The 20,609-nt window shown below is 42.1% G+C and overlaps 1 protein-coding gene across 1 annotated transcript in view; it reads right to left on the bottom strand.

The window, feature by feature from the left end:
- Positions 1-2,171: 2,171 nt before the first annotated feature.
- The window catches only part of LOC137384929 (mucin-2-like), a 111,947-nt gene continuing 93,509 nt past the window's right edge, over positions 2,172-20,609 (bottom strand). Inside the window, exons 81-83 of the mRNA XM_068059638.1 lie at positions 12,588-12,639; positions 5,670-5,778; positions 2,172-2,458 (exon numbers count right to left, since the gene is read on the bottom strand). Of these exons, the coding sequence (XP_067915739.1) occupies positions 2,296-2,458; positions 5,670-5,778; positions 12,588-12,639 (324 nt within the window). The 3' untranslated portion in view covers positions 2,172-2,295. The remainder of the gene's footprint in view (positions 2,459-5,669; positions 5,779-12,587; positions 12,640-20,609) is intronic.

The following is a 20,609-nucleotide window of genomic DNA, read 5'->3' as shown; positions in this document are numbered from 1 at the left end:
GTAAATCACCAGGGCCAGATGAAATGTATCCTAATCTGTTAAAAGAAACAAGAGAGGAAATAGCAGAGGGTATGACCATCATTTTCCAGTCCTCACTGACTACAGGTATGGTGCCAGAGGATTGCAGATTTGCTAACGTTTTACCTCTGTTTAAAAAGGGGGCGAAGGATAGACCTTAATTACAGGCAAGTCAGTCTAACCTTAGTAGTGGGAAAATTATTGGAATCTGAGAGACAGGATAAACTGTCACTTAGAAAGGCACAGGTTAATCAAGGATAGTCAGCATGGATTTGTTAAGGGAAGATCTTGTTTGACCAACTTGATCGAATTTTTTGAAGAAGTAACAAGGAAGCTAGATGAGGGTAGTCCAGTTGATGTAGTCTACATGGATTTTAGCAAGGCTTTTGACAAGGTCCCACATGGCAGACTGGTTAAAAAAAAAATCCCAAGGGATCCAGGGAAATGTAGAAAGGTGGAGACAAAATTGACTCTGGCAGGAAACAAAGGGTAATTATTGACGGCTGTAGTCGCGACTGGAGAGCTGTTTCCAGTGGCGTTCTGTAGGGCTCAGTACTGGGTCCCCTGCTTTTTGTGGTATATATTAACAATCTGGATATAAATATAGGGGGCATGATCCAAAGGTTTGCGGACAACACAAAGATTGGCTGTGTGGCAGATAGCGAAGAGGATATCTATAGGCTGCAGGAAGATATTGATGGTCTGGTCAGATGGGCAGAAAAGTGGCAAATGGAATTCAGCTTGGAGAAGTGTGAGATGATGCATTTGGGGAGGTTAAACAAGGCAAAGGAATACGCAATAAATGGGAAAATGCTGAGAAGTGTAGAGGAATTGAGGGACCTTGAAGTCAATGTCCACAGATCCCTGAAGGTAGCAGGACAGGTCGATAAGGTGGTTAAGAAGGCATATGGAATCCTTTCCTTTATTAGCCGAGGCATAGAATACAAGAGCAGGGAGGTTATGCTGGAACTGTATAACTCATTGGTTAGGCCACAACTTGAGTACTGTGTGCTGTTCTGGTCACCTCATTACAGAAAGAATGTAATTGCACTACACAGGGTACAGAGGAGATTTACAAGGATGTTGCCAGGAATGGAAAAATGCAGCTATGAGGAAAGATTGGATAGACTGTGGTTGTTCTCCTTGGAACAGAGAAGGCTGAGGGGAGATCTGATTGAAATGTACAAAATTTTCAGGGGCCTGGATAGAGTGGAGGTGAAGGGTCTATTCACCTTAGCAGAGAGATCAATGACGAGAAGCCATAGATTTAAAGAGATTGGTAGAAAAATTAGAGGGAGATGAGAAAAAATCTTTTCACCCAGAGGGTGGTGATGGTCTAGAACTCACTGCCTGAAAGGGTTGTTGAGGCAGAGACCCTCAACTCATTCAAAAGGAGTGTGGATATGCACCTCAAGTGCCGTAAACTGCAGGGCTACGGACCAAATGCAGGAAGGTGGGATTAGAATAGGTGGATCGTTTCTCGGCCAGCACAGATACGATGGGCCAAGTGGCCTCCTTCTGTGCCTTAAACTTTCTATGATTCTATGTCCCTTAGATGCCTTATTTAATGCTGTTGCCTGCATTCATAAATTAATGACATTCGGGAACTTCTGAGTCATTGAAGTTGCCTGTTCGTACATGCACTAATCTGACCCATCAGAGTCTATTGTTAAGGTCCATCTTAGTTAGTTTCTTTGGTGGCTGTTGCTTTAAATCCACACAATACATAAAAGGATAGGCTTTGCTTGGGCCGGCCGCTGTACTATCCTGAAAACCCCTTGACAGCAACGTGTCAGGGGCCACCATTCTCAATGCGACCTTCCTCTGGGCCGCCAGAGCATTTGGCTGTTTCTGTCCTCTCTCAGCTCCTCCTCTGTTAGTCTGACATCCAGTTCTGGATGAGCTGAAATATGCTTCAATTAAACACTGAGAAGTAGTTTTCTGTTTTGGTATTTGTATTTGCAAATCTAGGTGTGGTAAGCAGCTTCGGTGCTGTTTGTAAAGTTTGGGCTAAAATACATTAAAACTCATAATAAGAAACAACAAGATGGATTCTTTCATTTGCAAATAAATTTATCAATTATAATTACATAAAAGTCAATAGGTTTGCAACAGAAAGGAAAGATTTGACTTGAAACTAGAATTTCAGCTTTTTGTCATGCAGCAAGTTAGTGACTACATTGTAAAATCAATTTTCCCAGTTTGATTTAATTTTATATTACCAAATCACCTACACAGGCTGGGTGTATGTGAACAAATCCATTGTCACAGCATTAATTACTGTTCATTCTTACATTCTTTGCACGTACATGACTTGATGTAAATATATCTGAAGGGTTCACGTGGCACGTCACACAGAAGTTCTAGTTGCCTTTCTTCTATCTCATCTTCCTGACAGCATGTACACGTGTGCTTTATACTGCCTACGACCATATCATATCTGAAATATGACCAAACCATCCATCACAGGGAAGCAAGCACAAACACAAGATCATTTTGCTCATACAACAATTTCATTAAAAGTTTAATTTTTTTATGTGCTACCATTAGTAATTTCATTTAATATTTGAAAATAGAGTTTCACATGAACAATAAATGAAAATTAGCAGGGAGCTCTGCTTGAACGGAGCAACATTCAGAGATAAGGCTAAAACATCTCTAAAGATATTGCCTGTCTTCAACTCTACCTGCGTTTCTCTGCTGAGAAAACCCTTATCCATACCTTCATCACCTCCAAGCATGACTACCCTAATACTATATTTTTTGGTCTCTCAAGAATCAAAGTTGTCCAAAACTCTGCCACACCCGTTCAATACAGAATGCCATTCATCCATCACCTGTCTTTGAGAACCTACATTGGGTCCCAGTCCTCCAGTTTATGATTAAAGATTTTTAAATCCTTTTCATCTTTAAACCCCTCTGTAGCCTTACACCACCCTATGTCTGCAAGCTTCTGCAAGTCAATTTCTTTTCCCTAACACTTTGTTCCTCTGACTCCAGCCTTCTGTACCTTTCCCCTCTGTTTGCCCGCTATAGTTCGCAGAATAATCAGCCACGTCCATTGTAGTCTTTGGAAATTGTGACCTACATGCTCTATCTTTACATTACATCACTGATTACACTTCAAAAGTACTTAATTGTTTGTAAAGATCTTTGAGACATCCTGGGGTCGTAAAAGATGCTACATAAATGCAAGTTTTTTTTAATCTCCACTTTTAGTAACCGCCTTGCGACCCAAATCTTTAACCAAGGTTTTTGTCATCCCTTCTACGTTCTCGATTCCTTGTTTGGCATCTGTTTTCTATAAATTTATTTGTGAAGTACCTTGGGATGTTAGTTACATTAAAGATGCTATATAAATGCAAATCATTGTTCTATGATCAGTATAATTTTGGGTGAGTAATTAGTGGACAACTACAGGAAACGGGCTATTGATCTCTACCCACTTTAGTGTTTGCCCATTTTTTGCCATAATTTCTGGCAGATAGGGAAATGCTTGCCTCAAACAAGATGAAAATAATTTAAATATTAATTTTCTGCCATGCAGACTGTTTGGGATAGAAATGCAATACTGTACCAATGTGCCTCCCAGCTTGCTGTAGTCATGTGACCTCTACTATGAGGCACTCTGACTGGAGGAAGCCATTACAGTCAGTTTCATTGAAGACACAATACACACCAGACTGTTGTCCTGTGAGCTCGTAACACAGACCATCAGATGTAAATCAAGGCTGAGTGAAATGGATGCACAGGGCTGCCAAGTAGCAGTAAATATAGGGAAGGACACCATCATCCTTAGGTAAATATATGTTAAACATTTCTTTACCATCTTTCTTATTTTTAAACTTTTTTCACCTGTGAGTTCTTGACTTCTTGTTCTGATTGTTTTTGTTTTGTCCTGATCGTTGTTATTGACACCAAGGGAGTTTCCAATGGGAATTTCTCCCTCTCCTAATGTGATTAGAAGAGGAGACCAACAAAGGGATGACAAGTCAAGCAGTAACAGAAAGGGAATTCTGGCTTACTCTGTAAGGCAGGAATTGAACTCTTGGAAAGGTTCATAATGTGGCCTTCTTATTAGGTTGAAGGCAACATCATGGAGCATATTCAACACAGTCAACACAAATAATAAGTGCTATTTAAATCAATCAAATAGGTGCAAATTTTGGTTCATAGGCTAATCTCCCAAGTTTGATTGCTTGTTTTCTTTGTTGCATCAAACTAAGAAGTTGAGATATCATCTGTTTTGATTGGCGCCATTCATTCAAACATGGACAATTCAACTAGACAGAGTGTAATTTTGGACTCACTCAAAACCAGTCTACCACCATGAGTGAATGTGAAGGCGGCTGGAATGGTCTCAAACAAACCCTCCCACACCAACGCACCTGACATAGTATTTCCTTAATCTCTTACTCACTCAGAGTGAGCAGGCTACCTGATGAATGAACATGTGACAGCCAATGATTTACTGAGATAGCTGAATGGCAATGGGCGGGAGGGGGGGATTCAGAAGCACATGGAATTTAAAGGAACAGGGTGGAAATATCCCATTAGCCAAATTCCTCAAACACTCTGAGGGTGATTTTTGACAATTTCTTCAGGCACTAAAGAGACTCCAAGGTGGTCAAGATGGGGTCTTGAGCTGAAAGGCCAATTTAGCAGAGGAAACCATCTTAATAAAGGAGATGAAGCTTGCACTAGGAAGGCCACCCAGTGGATTGTCAAGGGGCTGATTGCCACATAAATTCACTGATAACGCTCATTAATGAGGCTGCATGGTATTTTGGTGGAAAGTGCTTACCTAAATTCCTCTTCCAACAGTGACCAGCTGATTGGGAGCAAACAAATCATTGGAGGATCTCAAGCAGTACTTAAAGGTACATTCACTTTTTACTGTTCACTTTCTCCTGAGGGTTTGAAGAGGACTTTTGAAATACAACGGGAGATTTTTCTGGGACAATTTGTTAAGACTTCACCAATTCTGAGCAGTTCACCTGAAATGAGTAAGTGCTGTGTCACTCCACCTTATAGGAGAAAGGGAACACTCGATCATTGGCATCTTGTGGGAGGAGGAGGAGACAAGGCCAGGCAGAACAACACCAGCTGCTGCAGAAGACTGGGAGAGAAGGGACAAGAGGGAGAAGTGCACTCCTTTCTTTCTGTGGGTGCAAGACATCCTTCCTCCTCCAGAACCTCCAGTGCTGCATCAGAGTGACCCTCTCCCTCAGTCCATAAGCCATGCTGAGACCTGTCTCTGTGTCAGCCAGTACACACCACGCCCTCAGTGGAAGTGTGTGTATGGAGCCCACTCACACTGCTCCTCGAAAATTGCTTCTAATCAGCACTTGAGCTACAGGTGTCTGGTTTAGCATCTCCAGGCAGGTTCAAGTGATGCTAATCAGCAATTAGGATCAAAATTACTTAAACCAGACTCGCACAGGCATGTCTTATTAACACAGCACCCATTTAGTGCCTGTTTTCACCCTTCCACCAAAGTAACACTCTCCATCTTTTTACCAGCATTGTCTGGGTGCTCAGGCACTCATTAATTTTCATCGATATATTAATTTCCCCAGGATTATTCACTCTTCAGCAGTTGAGAATATTTCCTTATTTAAATCACAAACTTTGGGAAAAATACTACTTACTCAGCCATTCCTTCACAAAGTCCTTCACATTTTTTAAGATTAATATCAACTGCTTTACAGGATTCCATCTCAATAGTTTTGTTGTAGGTGACAGGTTTACACAATTCGACTGTGGAAAAAACACAACAGTAAAATAAGCAGGCATCACAACAAAGAATTAAACAGGAAGGGATTATTCCTTATTCAAAACATTCCTTTGTCTCGCTTTCTCTCAAAGGCATAGGTACACCTGGGCAGGACCGGGAGTGATGTCCTAGGGGGAGTATTTGCTAGAGTGGTTGAGGAGGGTTTAAACTAAAATGGCAGGGGATGGGAACCTTTGCAAGGAGTCAGAGGAAGGGGGAATCAAAGACAAGAACAAAAGACAGTAAGGGGAATAAGAAAAGTGATAGGCAGAGAAATCCAGGGCCAGAATCAAACAGGGCCACAGTGAAAAATAGTGGGAAGAGGAAAAGTAACGTTAAAAAGACATTTTTAATGTTAAGGCTTTGTGCCTTAACGCGTGGAGCATTCGCAATAAAGTGGATGAATTAATCGTGCAAATAGATGTAAACGGGTATGATATAGTCAGGCTTACGGAGACATGGTTGCAAGGTGACCAGGGATGGGAAATGAATATCCAGGGATATTCAGTATTTAGGAAGGACAGACAAAAAGCAAAAGGCGGTGGAATTGCATTGCTGGTTAAAGAGGAACTTAACACAACAGGAAGGAAAGATATTAGCTTTGATGATGTGGAATCTGTATGGGTAGAGCTGAGAAATACTAAGGGGCAAAAAATGTTAGTGGGGGTTGTATATATACCCCTAAACTGTAGTGGTGATGTTGGGAATGACATTAAACAGGAAATTAGAGATGCATGCGATAAATGAACACCTGTAATTATGGGTGACGTTAACTTGCATATAGATTGGGCAAATCAAATTAGTCACAATACCGTAGAGGAGGAATTCTTGGAGTGTATACGGGATGGTTTTCTGGACCAATACATTGAGGAACCAACAAGAGAACAGGCCATCCTAGACTGGGTATTGAGTAATGAGAGAGGAATAATTGACAATCTAGTGGTGCGAGACCCCTTGGGGACGAGCAACCATAATATGATAGAATTCATCCTCAAGATGGAGAGTGACATAGTTGATTCTGAGACAAGGGTCCTGATTCTTTGTAAAGGAAACTGCGAAGGTATGAGGTGCGAGTTGGCCATGACAGATTGGGAAACGTTACTTAAAGGGATGAAGGCGGATAGGCAATAGCAAGCATTTAAGGAGCACATGGATGAACTGCAACAATTGTTTATCCCTGTCTGGCGCAAACGTAAAATGGGAAAGGTAGCCAAACCATGGCTTACAAGGGAAATTAGAGAGAGCATTAGATCCAAGGAAGAGGCATATAGATTTGCCAGGAAAAACAACAGACCTGAGGATTGGGAGCAGTTTAGAATTCAGCAAAGGAGGACCAAGGGATTGATTAAGAAGAGGAAAATAGAGTACGAGAGCAAGCTTGCAGGGAACATAAAAACTGACTGTAAAAGTTTCGATAGGTATGTGAAGAGAAAAAGATTGGTGAAGACCAAATGTAGGTCCCTTACAGTCAGAAACAGGGGAATTTATTATGGGGTATAAAGAAATAGAGTTAGATATAGCTCTGGGGTCTAAAAGGATCAAAGGGTATGGGGCAAAAGCAGGAACAGGTTACTGAGTTGGATGATCCGCCATGATCATAATGTATGGCGGAGCCAGCTTGAAGGGCCGAATGGCCCACTCCTGCTCCTATATTCTATGTTTCTATGTTTAAGTAAATAGTTAGCCTGCAAGCAGCCCGTATGTTTCTCGTTGCCTGTCATTTTAATTCCCTGCCCCACTCTGACCTCACTGTCCTTGGCCTTCTACACTGTTCCAATGAAGCTCAACATAAGCTCAAGGAACAGCATCTCATCTTTTGATTGGGCACTTTACAGCCTTCCACACTCAACACTGAGTTCAATAATTATAGATCATAACCACTGCTCCCATCTTTTGGACAGCAGCTGTTGGTAATGGTTCTGCTATTGCCATCTACACCTCCTCTAAACACATCTTTTGTTTCTTTACTTGTCCCATTATCATCCCCTTTTGCCTTGCATCATTATCCCTTTTGTCATTTCATTTATCCTTCCTTCCACCCTACCATCTCGTTTGTTCTTTCCTCCCCTTCTCCATTTTCCTGCCTCTAGTTGCTTAAAACATGTCACATCTCTAACTTATCCCAGTTCTGGCAAAAGTTAAGCAAACTTAAATGTTAACTTTGTTCCTCTCTCCACTGATAGCCCCTGACCTGCTGAGTATTTCCAGCATCTTCTGTTTTTTATTAAAGTAAACTGTATGTTCAGTTCTTGCCAAGTAAGTTGACTTCAAAACTTTAAAGGCATCCCTGAAGGTGATCAGCGCCCCAATTGCAAAAAGTTCAGGTCACCATCAAGAGCCGAAATATAGTTCAGAGAACAACTATACGACAGATGCTGCTAATGTAAGAAGGAAGGATTATAAGGACTAACTTGATAAGCTAGGGCTCAGCACCCTCAAAAAGAAATGTTGCAGAAGGAACATTATGGAGCTATATGAGATCAGTGTTCACTAAGGAAATGGAGGCTGACAAAATATCAGTAGAATCAGAGTGAGTACAGGCAATGGATAAGGGTAAAAATTGAGAGAGAGTGGTACTAAACAGACTATCTACGCTTAGGGTTGATAAATCACCTGGTCTGGATGGCTTGCATCCCAGGTTGCTAAAGGATGAAGATCGCGAAAGGACTTGCCATAATCATCCATTCTTCCCTGGATACAGGAGGTGCCAGAGAACTGGCAAGTGGCAAATGTGATACCCTTATTCAAGAAAGGGTGGAAAAGACAGTCTTATCAACCACAGGCCAGTTAGTTTAACATCAGTGGTGGGTAAGGTTTTAGAAACAATAATCAGGGGAAAGAATCAACAGACACTTGGAAAGGTTTGAGTTAATTAAGTATAGCCAGCATGGATTTGTAAAAGGCAGATCATGATTGACTAATGTAATTGAATTTTTTGGTGAAGTAACAGAGAAGGTTGATGAAGGGATTGCGGTGGATGTTGTTTATGTGGATTTTAAGAAAACATTTGAAAAGGTACCACATAAAAGGCTGGTTAACAAAATTGAGGCTCATGGAATATGAGGCTCAGTGTCCAATTGGATAAAAACATTGGCTTAGGGACATAAAATAACAAGCCGTGATAAAGAGTTATTTTTCAGACTGGAGGATGGGAGACAGTGGTGTTCCCTGAGGGTCAGTTCTGGGACCACAGTTTTTTTTTTTGCTATATATAAATGACTTAGATCTCAGAATAAACAGTAGAATTTCAAAATTTGCTGATGATGCCAAACTTGGAGGTGTGGCAAACAGTGAGGATGACATGAACCACCTGCAACAGGACATAGATAGGCTAGCAGAATGGGCATATAGGTGGCAGATGGAATTTAATACTGGCAAGTGTGAGGTGACGCATTTTGGCAAAAGGAATAGGGAGATGCAATATATACTTAATGACACAGTTCTAAAGAGTGTGCAGGAACAGCGGGTCCTGGGGGTGCATGTGAATAGATCTTTGAAGGTGGTAGGACATATTGAGAGAGTGGTTAGTAAAACATATGAGATCTTGGGCTTCATAGAGTTATTCAGCACAAAAGTTATGATGAACGTTTATAAAGCTCTGGTTAGGCCCCAACTGGAGTATTGCATCCAGTTCTGGTCACCAGGAAGGATGTGAGGGTCCTTGAAAGGGTGCAGAAGAGATTTACCAGAATCATTACAGGGATGGAGGATTTTAGTTACCAGTTTAGGCTGGAAAAGCTGGGTTTGTTCTCCTTAGAACAAAGGAGATTGAGGGAAGATTTAACAGAAATGTACAAGATTATGACAGGCTTAGATAAAGTAGACAAGAAAAAGCTGTTCCCATTAACAAATGGTACAAGGAGTAGGGGGCACAGATTGAAAATTTTGGGCAAAAGATGCACAGAGAATATGTGGACGCACTTTTTTTAATGCAGTAGGTGGTAATGACCCTGGCACTCACTGCCCACAGGGTGGTGGAAGTGAAGACAGTCAATGACTTCTAGAGGAAGTTGGATGGCTACCTGAGAGAAATAGACTTGCAGGGCTATGGGAATCGAGCTGGGGAGTGGGACTGACTGCATTGCCCTATGGAGAGCTGGCATGAACTCGATGAACCAAATGCCCTCCTTCTGTGCCGTAAATGACACTATGCTTTGCAGAATAAAGTAAGAAAATTTGAATGTATCAATATCTGGAACTATGTTTTCACAGTAGCTAAACAACGGGGAACCACCATCAGGATTTCAAAGCGAAATTTAGGCAGATGCCATGAAATATTTCTGCACAGAGTTTTCAGTTGTTGGAAAGTTTGTCGGGAAAAGTAGTTGAAGCTAAGACATCAGACTTATTTAATAAGCAACAGCTGGATGGTTTAATGGGAAGTCCATGGGATTGGTATTCTGGATGGATGAGCTGGAGAGCTTTCTTCATCCAGACCCAACCAGTGATCTAGAATTTCTAATATGTTCTCAGGATATGTACAATGTTGTATTTATTACCAATCACTCGAACCCCAAGAAGGTGGTGGTGGACTCTATAGTTCTTGTGGGATGGTGGTCCTATAATAAGGTAAGGAATTCCAGGAAATTGACCATGCAGCGATGAAGGAAAGGTAACATATGTCCATATCAAGATGATGTGGGACTTACAGGAGAATTTTGAGGCAATGGTGTTTCCACAACATTGTTGCTCTTGTCCTCTGTAGCCTAAGTAGCCTTGATGAGTTGCTGCAGTGCATTGTTTAGATCATTCATATGTCAGCCACAGTGCATGGTGGTGAAAGAGCTCAATATTGAATTCAGTGACACGAGAACCAAACTGCTCTATCCATGATGGTGTCAAGCTCTTTGCACGATTTTGAAGCTCTTCCACCCCGGCGAATGGTCATGTAATGGAAGCATTTTGCAGGGTCAGGAGGTGAGTCACTCATCACAGAGTATCAAGTCTCTGCCCTGCTTTTGTAGTCATGATGTTGATATGACTGTCAAGTTCAGCTTTCAGTCAGTGGTGACTGCCAAGTATTTTGGGTTGGCTCAGAACACATACTCAATGAATGGTATTGAACTAGCTAGGAATGAGGTTTAAAGAGACCTAGGAGTTTTAGTAGACTTAAGGCTAATCATGTCCAAACAAACAAAGCAAAACAATAGGATATTGAACTGCATTGCCACAATATAAGTCAGGGGAAGTCATGATCAAACTCTATAATATTCTAGTCAGACCACACATCTTAAAATGTGTCCGTTTCTAGTCACCAAGAATTAAGAGAGTAGTTTGAGCACTGAAGGCAGTGCAAAGAAAAGAAAAGAGGCTGATGCCCAGCATCAGGGATCTGAGTTATGAGGAAAGACTGGACAGACCCTAGTTTCTCAACCAAGAAAAGAGCTGACTAAGAAGTGTTCTTAGAGCTATGCAAGATTGTTAAATTGTATAGAAAAGGGTAACCCAGAGTATTAATTTGAATGAAATTGTGGGAGTAGAACTAGGGGGATACATTAGAGAAATGTCCTTTTAGGACTGATATCAGGATATTTTTCTACACATGTAAACTTCCACAAAGAGTAGTGAGGACAAAAACAACTGGAATCATTTCAGAAACATTGTATGCTACAATGGAGGGAAGGTTCGGATCTCTGGATGGATAAATCAAGATAGGCTAAATGGCCTTCTTGCTCCATAATTATTTTGATAAGTTGTCTTGATAAACAGATCATAAAAATATGTAGAATCATAGAACGGTTACAGCACAGAAAAATCCCATTCGGCTCATCATGCCCGTGCCAGCTGTCTGCAAGAGCAACTCAGCTAGTCCCACTCTCCTACCACCTTTTCCCCATTACCCTGCATTTTTTTTTCTCTTCAGACAATTATCTCATTCCCTTCTGAAAGCCATGATTGAATCTGCCTCCACTACACACACAGGCAGTGCATTCCAGATCCTAACCACTTGCTGTGTAAAAAAGTTTGTTCTCCTGTCGCTTTTGATTCTTTTGCCAATCATCTTCAATCAGTGTCCTCTTCTTCTTGACCTTTCCATCAATAGGAACAGTTTCTCCCTATCAACTCTGTCCAGACTGGTCATAATTTTGAACACTTCAATCAAATGTCCTTTAAACCTTCTCCTATAAGTATATTACCAGCTTCACCAATCTATCCATGTAAATTAAGTCTCTCATTCCAGGAACCATTCTCGTAAATCCTTTTTGCATCCTCTCCAATGCCTTTACATCCTTCCTAAAGTGTGGAGCCCAGAATTGGATCCATACTTCATATTTTCCTATGATTAAAATTTGACTGAACACAGATCTATTACATGCCATTTCAATTATTTCTTCACTCAATTTCACCGCCTTTCCACAGAATGGACTTTACAGACCCCCACGACGTCAGGGATCGTGGCGGGGGAGTGCGGGGGAGAGGAGCAGAAAATGCCTCCGGCAGTGGCTCGCTATGGGCCCAGACGCCAGGAAGGCCCAGCCCGATATTGCCAGCAGCAACAGGAAAAAGCCACCAGAAATCTGGACCCTGATTCTCCCTAGCATTTAAATGAGGTGAGGAGTGAAGGAGTGGCTCATGTTGAGCCTGATAGGGTGTGTATCCTGCTCAGAGTGGGAAGATCTTGGCAGCCGAACTACCCAATTTTGCCTTGACATCCTAAACAATTTTGGTAGCATAGCACAGGAAAATCCATCCCTAGTATTCAAATACTGATCCATGGAGCACTCCACTAGGCACTTTGCCCTCGCAAGAATAACAGGCAAATCATTATAATACACAAATAATAGATAATTACCTGTCGGCGGACATGAATAGCAGCAATGATACACATCCCAGATCTTTTCAGACTAATAACAGCAAAAAAAATGAATAATTAATATGCATGTCACTCAAATCATTATTTTCTCTTTTTCCCCTATCTCTCTGCCACCCCTTTGGTATTTCAATCATACTTCATCTGTGAGATTAGTAATGATTTAACAGAGGGTATCAATGCCCACACTGATCTGATGTCCACATATGTATATGTTACAGCAAGAATGTCTAGATTATGAGAAGGAGTAGAAATCCTGGAAATTTTCCTTTCCCTATCTTAGGAGCATTGATGTCAATTAAAATGATCCCACCACTACCATGACTGAGATAAATAGTCTCAGCATCGACCAGTAATCAAACTTGCTATCTTAGTAACACACTAGTTAATGCATTTAACCTTTGAACCCTTAGGGAATCTATGTGAAGAATTAATAAGTCAGAACACTAGCAGGAAGTGAGATTAGAAAAGCATGTTAATATACACAAATTACTTGAAATATCTCACACATATTGTTTTCAATTGGATATTTGGTTTCAAAAGATTAAAGACAGATTTGCATTTGTTCAAATTTAGCAGAAAAACACAATGGATGTTGTTACAACCGAGGTGGGAGGAGTGCACTGTTTATTCTAGTTCCACTTCTCCACGGTTCACAACATATATTTAAATTTTTTCCCACTTACCGATACGGTCAATCATAGACTCTGTTTTTATGCCAGAATAAAACACACCAACCAGGTTTCTTTATTAAACAATAACATTATCACTTTATTATAAAACAAGCCTTAACTGGTAATGAAGTAAAGCATAAACACACAGATTGAAACATTAAAGTTCCCTTTTTACCTTAGCCCCTCACCCTTACACATACACATCCAACAAGAGAGAATCTAACCATCTCCCCTTGACATTCAACGGCATTACCATCGCTGAATCCCCCACTATCAACATCCCAGGGGCTACCATCGACCAGAAACTGAACTGAAGTAGCCATATAAATACCGTGGCGACATGAGCAGGTAAGAGGCTAGGAATCCTGAGGCGAGTAACTCATCTCCTGACTCCCCAAAGCCTGTCCACCATCTACAAGGCACAAGTCAGGAGTGTGATGGAATACTCTCCACTTGCCTGGATGGGTGCAGCTCCAACAATACTCAAGAAGCTCGACACCATCCAGGACAAAGCAGCCCGCTTGATTGGCACCCCATCTACAAATATTCAGTCCCTCCACCACCAACGCACAGTGGCAGCAGTGTGTACCATCTACAAGATGCACTGCAGCAATGCACCAAGGCTCCTCAGACAGCACCTTCCAAACCCGTGACCTCTACCAACTAGAAGGACAAGGGCAGCAAATACATGAGAACACCACCACCTGCAAGTTCCCCTCCAAGTCACACACCATCCTGACTTGGAACTATATCGCCATTCCTTCACTGTCGCTGGGTCAAAATCCTGGAACTCCCTTCCTAACAGCACTGTGGGTGTACCTACCCCACATGGACTGCAGCGGTTCAAGAAGGCAGCTCACCACCACCTTCTCAAGGGCAATTAGGGATGGGCAATATATGCTGGCCTGGCCAGCGATGCCCCCATTCCCATGAATAATAAAAAAAAACATACTCTGGTTAACCGGTAAAATAAAGGGATTTGTGTTTTTTGAGCTCTATTACAGAGAAAAAACACTTGGGCTGAATACTTGCTCATTCTTGAAGAAACAGCAGATGAAATATGTTGTGTTCCCAAAACTGGCATACAGTATGGCCTCTGAGTACACGTAGACAGGTCACTGTGATCTTTGAGAACAGTTTTTTTCAGGCGGCGTTGAGAATTAATTTAACAAGCTTTTCTTCAAAGACAGGAGGTGACATGAGTTGATACAGTGTACTACTCAGGGTCTTGTAGAGAGATGCTGGAATGCTGAGCTAGATTGTGGTCTTCTCTCCTTCTTTGGGAATTCTCTTCTCTCCTTGGAAGTTCTCTCCCTTTTTCTACAGTTCAACTTAACTCAAAATGAGTCAAAAGTGAAACCAATAACAGGAGGTCAACATTTTGACCTCCATTAATCTTGACCTGTCACTTCTTTGGAAATAACTTCTCCAGGTATCCAAAGTTCTCTGTTGTCTATTGAGTTGGAAGTCAGGTGATTTCCCAGAAAGGCTTGTTGTTGTTGCTGGAAGTCAGGTTGTTTCCGGGAAAGACTTGTTTTCCTCAAGACCTCTCAGTACCCCTTTTAAAAAACATTTCCAGGGACTGTTTTTCAAAGGCAAGTGGCCTTTAGGTGACTCCCTTTGAAAAGCCCAAGGTTTAACATTTCTTCAATCTTTTAAAAATGAATCCTCAAAAAATATATTTAACAAAACACCGAGACACTTTCGTAACACCTCCATCCTTGGAGAAATGAAATGTCATTTTTAAATGCGTTTCATTGCAAAGTAAAACACTCACACTCATATTCATTCACTCTTTTCTTGTAGCTAATACAGTTCTGTTTTGTACCATCTTTGCACTTAGATAACTCAAAGCAAAGTTACCTTCCAACGGCACAATGGCGCAGTGGTTAGCACCGCAGCCTCACAGCTCCAGGGACCCGGGTTCGATTCTGGGAACTGCCTGTGCAGAGTTTCCCTGTGCCTGCGTGGGTTTCCTCCGTGTGCTCCAGTTTCCTCCCACATGCCAAAGACTTGCTGGTTGATAGGTTAATTGGACATTATAAATTGCCCCTAGTAGAGGTAGGTGGTAGGGAAATATATAGGGACAGGTGGGGATGTGGTAGGAATATGGGATTAGTGTAGGATTAGTATAAATGGGTGGTTGATGGTTGGCACAGACTCGGTGGGCCGAAGGGCCTGTTTCAGTGCTGTATCTCTAAACTAAACTAAAAAATAAAGCATCTGCAATTACATTATTTTTGCCCACAATGTGGATAATCTTTAAGTGATAAGTTTGTAATAGTAAATTCCACTGGAACTGTCTGGCATTCTGGCTTTTGAATTTTTCCACACGATCCATATATATCAGTGTTTCTCTGTACTCGTGGTGGACATAGACTTCAAAATGCTTAAGAGCCAATAATAAACTGAGGGTTTCTTTTTCCACTGTTGAATATCCTTTTTGGTGTCAATTTAGCTTTTTGGAAAAGTATCCCACTGGCCTTTCTAAGCCCGATTCATGGTCTTGTAACAGGACTGCACTGAACCCCAGGTCACTAGCATCAATTGCTACCTTGAAGGGCTCAGTGAAATTTGGAGCAACCAACACTGGTTCATTAATCAAAATAGCTTTCATCCTTTCAAAAGATGCTTGGCACTCCCCTGACCACACTACCTTGCTTTTCTTTTTCTGTGGTAAATCTGTCAGTGGAGCAGCTATGGTACTAAAATCTGGTACAAATGTGTGGTTCAAACCACACATCCCCCAAAACTTCATGATTTCTTGCTTAGTCTTAGGGATAGGGAACTCCACCAATACTTATATTTTTGCTGTTCTTGACCTTGCCCTACTATATGCCCGAGATAGGTTACCCTTGCTTTTGCAAATTCACTTTTGGCAAGGTTTATTATTGAATCAACCAATTGTAATTTTCTAAATAGAGCTTCTTGTTGTTCCAAGTAGTCCTTCCAAGTGTCACTGTATACCAGCACATCATCAAGGTAAACTACACAGTTAGGAACACCAAGGCTATTACTTGGTTCATTGTCTCTGAAAGGTTGCTGGGCATTTTTTAGCCCAAATGGCATCACTCAGCATTGGTAAAGACGATCTGGTATGACAAAGGCCAATATTTCTTTAGCTTGAGGTGTTAAAGGAACTTGCCAATATCCCTTTAACAAATTTGTTTTTGTAATAAACATGGCAGTGGCCACTCTGTCAATACAGTCTTCCAAGTGAGGAATTGGGTAGGAGTCTGCCTTCGTTACTACATTAACTTTTATGTAGTCTATGCAGAGTCAGGTTGAACCATCAGGTTTAGGCATTAATACCACTGGTCAACTCCAGCTGCTTTGACTGGGTTCAATTAGGTGGTTTTCCAACATGTATTGGATTTCTGATTTAACTGGGCCTGTTACTCCGGACTTAACCAATAGGAATGCTGTTTTATTGGAAAGGATTCCCCTACATCTATATCATGTATGGCTAAGGTTGTGCATCCTGGCTTATCCCTGCAGACTCTTTTAAATGCCATGAGTAGCCTTGTTAGGTCTTCTAGTTGTTCTGCATCTAAATATGAAAGTATAATGTCTAATCTCCCTACCAATTCAGTATTAGCTAACCAGATAGTATGAAGTTCAATTTGACTAGTGTCTAGACCTCCTTCTGACTCATCCTCACTATCCCTTTCATCCCTCACTGTCCCTACTACCTGACATACCTGTGCTTGCTTATCCTCCTCCCAGCGATGATTTTATTTTTATTTATTTATTTTATTTATTTAGAGATACAGCACTGAAACAGGCCCTTCGGCCCACCGAGTCTGTGCTGACCAACAACCACCCATTTATACTAACCCTACAGTAATCCCATATTCCCTACCACCTACCTACACTAGGGGCAATTTACAACAGCCAATTTACCTATCACCTGCAAGTCTTTGGCTGTGGGAGGAAACCGGAGCACCCGGCGAAAACCCATGCGGTCACAGGGAGAACTTGCAAACTCTGCACAGGCAGTACCCAGAATCGAACCCGGGTCCCTGGAGCTGTTAGGCTGCGGTGCTAACCACTGCGCCACTCAATATGTTTTAACATATTGATATGACACCGTCAATTCTTTTTCCAGCCATCTGGGGTGTCAATGAAATAATTTACTTCACCAATTCTCTTGACCACTTTATATGAGCCACTGAACCGTGCTTTAAACGATTTACCCTGTGAAGGCAGTAATACTAACACCTCATCCCCCCTGGTTGAAATGTTCAGGTCTTGGCATGCTTGTCTGTCCATTTCTTCATGGTTGGTTGGGAAACTATTCGGTGTTACTGAGTCACTTTGCAAGCTCTCGTGAGCCATTCCTAGAACACAGATACATAATCTAGCACAGAGGAATCATCCCTCTGTTCTAAAATCACAGAATCAGAATCACAGAATAATAGTGCAGAAGAGGCCCTTCGGCCCATCGAGTCTGCACTGATGCAGTAAAGACACCTGACCTGCCTACCTAATCCCATTTGCCCATAGCCTTGAATGTTATGACATGCCAAGTCCTCATCCAGGTACTTTTTAAAGGATGTGAGGCAACCAGCCTCTACCACCCTCCCAGGCAGTGCATTTCAGACCGTCACCACCCTCTGGGTAAAACAGTTCTTCCTCAAATCCCCCTTAAACCTCCTGCCCCTCACCTTAAACTTGTGTCCCCTCATAACTGACCCTTCAACTAAGGGGAACAGCTGCTCCCTATCCACCCTGTCCATGCCCCTCATAATCTTGTACACCTTGATCAGGTCACCCCTCTGTCTTTTCTGCTCCAGCGAAAACAACCCAAGCCTATCCAACCTCTTGTCATAGCTTAAATATTCCATCCCAGGCGACATCCTGGTGAATCGCCTCTGCACCCACCCCCCCCCAGTGCAATCACATCCTTCCTATAATGTGGCTACCAGAATTGCACACAATACTCCAGCTGTGGCCTTACCAAAGTTCCATACAACTCCAACATGACCTCCCTGCTTTTGTAATCTATGCCTCGATTGATAAAGGTGTGTCCCATATGCCTTTTTCACCACCCTATTAACCTGCCCTTCTGCCTTCAGAGATCTATGCACAAACACGCCAAGGTCCCTTTGTTCCTCGGAACATCCCAGCGTCAGGCCATTCATTGAATACTTCCGTGTCACATTACTCCTTCCAAAGTGTATCACCTCAAACTTTTCAGGGTTAAATTCCATCTGCCACTTTTCTGCCCATTTGACCATCCCGTCTATATCTTCCTGTAACCCAAGACACTCAACCTCACTGTTAACCACTCGGCCAATCTTTGTGTCATCCGCAAACTTACTGATCCTACCCCCCACATAGTCATCTATGTCGTTTATATAAATGACAAACAATAGGGGACCCAGCACAGATCCCTGTGGTACGCCACTGGACACTGGCTCCAGTCACTAAAACAGCCGTCTGTCATCACTCTCTGTCTCCTGCAGCTAAGCCAATTTTGAATCCACCTTATCAAGTTACCCTGTATCCCATGTGCATTTGCTTTCTTGATAAGTCTCCCATGTGGGACCTTGTCAAAGGCTTTGCTGAAATCCATGTAAACTACATCAACTGCACGACCCTCATCTACACACCTGGTCACATGCTCAAAAAATTCAATCAAATCTGTTAGGCATGACCTCCCTCTGACAAAGCCATGCTGACTGTTCCTAATCAAATTTTGCCTCTCCAAGTGGAGATAGATTCTCTCCTTCAAATTTTCTCCAATAGTTTCCCTACCACTGACGTGAGACTCACTGGTCTGTAATTCCCTGTAGTTATCTCTACAACCTTTCTTAAATAGTGGGACCACATTAGCTGTTCTCCAGTCCTCTGGCACCTCCCCCGTGGCCAGAGAGGAATTAAAAATTTGGGTCAGAGCCCCTGCAATCTCCACCCTCACCTCCCACAGCATCCTGGGACACAAATCGTCTGAACCTGGAGATTTGTCCACTTTTAAGCCTGCCAAAACCTCCAATACCTTGTCACTCCCCATGACAATTTGCTCAAGAACCTCACAGTCTCTCTCTCTGAGTTCCATATCTACATCCTCATTCTCTTGGGTGAAGACAGATGTGAAGTATTCGTTCAACACCCTACCAATGTCCTCTGGCTCCACTCACAGATTTCCCCCTTGGTCCCTAATGGGCCCTACTCTTTCACTGGTTATCCTCTTTCCATTGATATACTTATGGAATATCTTGGGATTTTCCCTACTTTTATCAGCCAGAGCTTTCTCATATCCCCTCTTTGCTCTCCTAATTGCTTTCTTAAGCTCCATCCTACACTTTCTGTACTCCACTAATGCTTCCGTTGATTTGCTCTCCTTGTATTTGCTAAAAGCCTCTCTTTTCCTTCTCATCGTACCCTGAATGTTTCTGGTCATCCATGGTTCTCTGGGCTTGTTGCTCCTACCTATTACCCTGGAGGGAACATGTTGGGCCTGTACCATCCCCATTTCCTTTTTGAATGCTCCCCACTGCTCTTCTGTAGATTTCCCGATGAGTAACTCTTTCCAGTCTACCTTGGCCAGATCCTGCCTTATTTTACTAAAATTTGCTCTCCATCAATCCAAAACATTTTTTACAACTTGTCTTTTTCTTTCTCCATAACAAGCTTAAATTGTACCACGTTGTGGTCGCTATCACCAAAATGCTCCCCCACCAACACATCAACCCCCTGTCCGGCTTCATTCCCCAGAATTAGGCACCCTCCCTTGTTGGATCCTCTATATATTGAGCTAAAAAGTTCTCCTGTATACATTTTAAGAACTCCACTCCATCTAAGCCCTTAACACGATGACTATCCAATTAATGTTGGGAAAGTTGAAATCACCTAATATAATTACCCTATTATTATTTTTACACACCTCTGTGAATTGCGCACGTATTTGCTCCTCAATTTCCCGCTGACTATCTGGGGGTCTATAATAAACACCTAGCAATGTGGCTGTCCCTTTTTTATTCCTAAACTCTACCCATAAAGCTTTGTTTGATGCCCCCTCCAAGATATCATTTCTCCTTACTGCAGTAACTGACTCCTCAACTAATATTGCAATGTCCCCTCCTCTGTCTCACCTGAAGATTCTATATCCCGGGATATTGAGCTGCCAATCCTGCCCCTCTCTCAACCATATCTCCGTGATGGCTACTATATCACAATTCCACGTGTCAATCCTTGCCCTGAACTCATCTGTTTTACCTGTAATACTCCTGGCATTAAAGTAGAGGCCATCCATCCTGGTCTTACTCCCTTGAAACTTACTTCCACTGTATTCCCTCTGACCTGTTTGCTTTCTTGTGTTTAGCTG

The sequence above is a fragment of the Heterodontus francisci genome, chromosome 27 (assembly GCF_036365525.1).
Source record: "Heterodontus francisci isolate sHetFra1 chromosome 27, sHetFra1.hap1, whole genome shotgun sequence".
NCBI lineage: Eukaryota > Metazoa > Chordata > Chondrichthyes > Heterodontiformes > Heterodontidae > Heterodontus > Heterodontus francisci.
The sequence above is the reverse complement of the archived record's forward strand: the minus strand, read 5'-3'. Positions and strand labels throughout refer to the sequence as shown.